This window comes from Anneissia japonica, unplaced genomic scaffold (genome assembly GCF_011630105.1).
Source record: "Anneissia japonica isolate Jap-2015-1 unplaced genomic scaffold, ASM1163010v1 scaffold288008_len1385354_cov213, whole genome shotgun sequence".
NCBI classification, from domain to species: domain Eukaryota; kingdom Metazoa; phylum Echinodermata; class Crinoidea; order Comatulida; family Comatulidae; genus Anneissia; species Anneissia japonica.
Genome location: NW_022720123.1, coordinates 658,775 through 662,879, shown reverse-complemented (window position 1 = coordinate 662,879; position 4,105 = coordinate 658,775). Strand labels below are relative to the sequence as shown.

Sequence of the window (4,105 nt, the reverse complement as noted above, 5' to 3'; positions counted from 1 at the left end):
TGTATAATTGTTGTATTGACATATTCATAGATTGCCGACGATAATTTCAAATTAACTGTTGTATATTTAGAGAACCACAGGTAGCCTTTTTCCAACATGCTAAGTGTTCTCAGAGTCTGTGTACAACCTTGTGTAGATCGCTTCATGCAACCCAAAAGCTGCCTCGTTCCTTGGCTATTCAAAGCCATAAAGTCAACCCTGCTTCCTACATCAGTCCTAAAGCCGTCTATCGGAGCCATATTAATGCGAAACACGAAATCGTGCGCATTGATCTCGTCGCCGCAACGGCTATCAAGTAGCACACCTCCGTTTCCTACAATAGCACAATTTTCCACGGCCTTCATTCGAAGTTTTTTCTGCGATTCATTTTTTCTGTACAATTTCCCATTAAACTCCTTCACAATTTCAACAGAGTTCGACAACATTTTCTTCCAAGACATTCCACTGGAAATTACTCGTTTTCTGAAAATTAAAATCATGCCGTATCAATGATAAGCCCCTATACATGTTATATTGGAAAGTTTACAACTCAAAACCTTCCAATCTGGGTACCGAATAGCAAAATGTCATCTACCTGACTGTCGGATAGACTAATTTATTTAAAAGGCATTTTTGACGAAACAAGAGAGGCAACGCACACATCATGTTTGTTGTGCGTTAACTACTTGAAATTAGAGACTTAATAATTTGTGGCTAGCGTGGTCCAATCTAAAGATCGCCTCCAAGTAATTAGATTTCATCAGTGGATATTTTTTCTCTTAAATTGTGTTCACGATGTGATTAAATATGTACTTTGTGTACTAAAATCTGAAATCCCTCAAAATTCAATTAAACCATTGACTTGCTTATTTAATATTGATAAAATAATTTACCAACTTCCCAAGAAAAACAGATTAAAAAAATTAAGTTTAATAACTTTTTACTTTCTTGTTATTTTTTAATTCCATTAATATGTTTTGCTGACTATCAGAATTCTTGTTAAAATATGGTCCATTATTTAAATACTACTAAATTTTGTTATGAAAATTAATATAGCTCACATAAGCTTATACGTACTTTATATCCATTGCTTTAATTGTGTCAATTTGCACAGATAAACTTTGACTAAACCATTGGCGGTGTTTGTCTTCCACACGTGTTGCTTTTATAGAGGTGTTCCTTTGCAAAAAAAAAAATGCACAAATGTACCGTAATAGTACTCATTTGCCCCTCTGCCACATACTGTAATTGTGCTCTAACATCACTTCACCGTTTAAGATGGTATATGGTGTTACAATTACCCCCCCCCCCATACACACACTTTATCTTGTTCTTCGTCACCCACACGGTTTTGTTTTGGATTCTATTGTTCGAATATTCATCGTTGTCACATGTCTAATTGGTCAATTAATTTCAATTTCAATTTATTCAAAAATCTCCGAAACGGAGAGATTAAATATATAACAAAAACATTCACTTAGGAATAGACATTTCATATATACAAATACATAAAAAAAAAAAAATATTACAAATCACAATGCAAATGGAAATCAACCGATCAAGTTCTATCAAATAGAAAACATTTCAATAAAACAATTAGATAAGTATGAATTGGTCAGTTTCGACCCCAATCCTACACTTTCTCAGTCTTTATGTTTTCGCTGCACGACGTTAACCTTAACGTTAGTACCAAAAATACAGCGCAATAGCTCCGCCCCTTTTGTAAACAAATCGAAATACGCATGCGCAAACCCGTTATTAACGTACGTCGAGCACGTAAAATCTTGATATTAACGTACTCCGCAACGAAAAATGAATAAATTATGACGTCATCCGTTACCGTTAAGGTTAACGTCGTGCGGCGAAAACTGCCTATTACAGAATGTTTATTCAGGTATACGCGCAATTCTTACCTTTGGTTGTTCCGACTTCGTGTGCTTGTCTGTGCTTGAATGACCCTATATATCTTCACCTGTTCCTCTTTTAATTTCTGCCGTTTCTGTGATGTTATGAACGTTGTCACAACGAAACAGATTAGCGAGAAGATTGTAATGAAGCACATGTATTTTATTTCGGCATCTCTCTTTCGGCCCATTTCATAAGAATCATAAAATCTGAAGGAAATTAATATCATGAACTACGGTAAATGTTTAAAAAAAATCATTCTCGATGCTTCTAATTTGCGTTTGTTAGTTATGATATTTATATATTGGAATACTTTTTAATCAATTACGGTGTATTCATTGATTTAACACTCCTTTGTATATGCGGTTACAGCTCTAGTATTTAATACATACGTGAACCGAGATCAATTATTATGATACGCCCTCTGCTCAGTGGTCCAGTTGGTTAGGGCATGTGTTCGAATCTCGGTTAGTGTAATTTTTGCCCTTGTATAAAATATATATTATACATACATAGTTCGTCATGATATATTAAGCCTATATATAAAAAGCGAGACAGTTGGATCCGGTGTGTTACTGTTTCAGTAGTTGATATAGGCCTAGTCGTAGGTGTATAATTGTGATCAGCTTATTATTATTAATATTATTATTATTATTATTATTATTATTATTATTATTATTATTATTATTATTATCATTATTATCATTATCATTATCATTATTATTATTATTATTATTATTATTATTATTATTATTATTATTATTATTAATAATAGTGTTATTATTATTTATTATTATTGTTATCATTATTGTTTGTTCCTGGTTAAGTAACAATGTGGTACACCACGGTACTGTACATAATTCTGAAATGAATTATTACTTTTTGTTGAAAGTGTCTCGATATTATTCATCAAAATTTATTATCATTTTTGGTATAGATAAATCTGTCGTAATATTATAATGAGTTGGTAATTAAAAACACAATAGGCTAACACCTTGTGGCCATCGTTTGAAAACCACGAATAAAAAAAAAATCAAATTGAATAGTAGAAGAAAACGAAGGCAGAAACCTACAGAACGGATATTGAATATTTTGTTTGCTACTCAAGTGAGCAAACAACTGCTATTATTCGCTTACACAATACCAAAACCTACGAAATTTCTTTACATAAATGTACAATATTAAATGGATGAGTGATTTGCATGAAGAATGGAAAGGGCGCGTTATATTATGCAAACCTCAAAGTACAAACGTATTTTAATTAATATACTTAATCTAACTGAATTTTACCTTTTACTGTTTCTCGTATCTTCTTAATATCTTTGTATGTATAATATCATTATTTTATTTATCATATTAAGTTGTTGACTAGTGGTTTAAAAATGCCCTCTTGGTGTGTTGCGCTTTAGCCCGCCTAACATGTTATCTCTATACTCTTGGTCAATATTTATCTTGTATCGAATTTGCAATAGGCCTATATAAATTTAACGTCAATCCATACATATACAGGTACTTGCAATTCTCTTCACATAATATGATCAAATGCCTTAGATAGACAGAATTATAATATAGATAGGGAAGGGGGTATCTCTGAATAAGGATATCTCTGTGGAACCAATATGACCGAATTGTGTTCTATCTTCCGATTGGAAATAAACTCGTGGCTTATATTATAATGTTACTGAAGTTTACATCCAATATACCCTAGTGAATTCTAGGCTCTAGGCTTGAACCTCGACGAGGGTCTGTGTTGTGATTAGTAGGCTCAATTGGGTTTGAACACCGTATCTCCATTTACTCACTAAGAGACTCATGAGTTCACATCAACAATGACGTTGTTAAAACTAGAGAACAGTTGTAATTTCACTGTTCTCTGGTTGAAATATTATAATAGCATAAGCCTTACTTTACCTTTTATTTAATCAACCATTGCTTTCACATTCGAATCCACCGCTGTAATTGTATCCTCTATGTTAAGCGTTACACCCATTGTGCCATAATATCCCATATTCGTATCCGGGGAGTTGTTATCCCATATTAGCCACAAAGCCAACGGACGGACGGAAATATGCTCACTCACTGCACTAGTGCTCAAACATAAGAGCTCTTTTTCTTTTTCATCTGTATTGAAAAAACAACTGCCTCTGGTAAAAGGCCGTGTCATACCGGTACACCACAGAGACCTATACGATATGGCCAATGATTTCACCCCATATATATA

At 33.3% G+C, this 4,105-nt stretch overlaps 1 protein-coding gene across 1 annotated transcript in view; it reads right to left on the bottom strand.

The window, feature by feature from the left end:
• Positions 1-4,026, bottom strand: part of LOC117111199 (CMP-N-acetylneuraminate-poly-alpha-2,8-sialyltransferase-like) — a 4,914-nt gene extending 888 nt beyond the window's left edge. The window contains exons 1-4 of the mRNA XM_033254084.1: positions 3,796-4,026; positions 1,893-2,093; positions 1,057-1,158; positions 6-462 (exon numbers count right to left, since the gene is read on the bottom strand). Coding sequence (XP_033109975.1) covers positions 6-462; positions 1,057-1,158; positions 1,893-2,074 — 741 coding nt within the window. The 5' untranslated portion in view covers positions 2,075-2,093; positions 3,796-4,026. The remainder of the gene's footprint in view (positions 1-5; positions 463-1,056; positions 1,159-1,892; positions 2,094-3,795) is intronic.
• Positions 4,027-4,105: the final 79 nt, after the last annotated feature.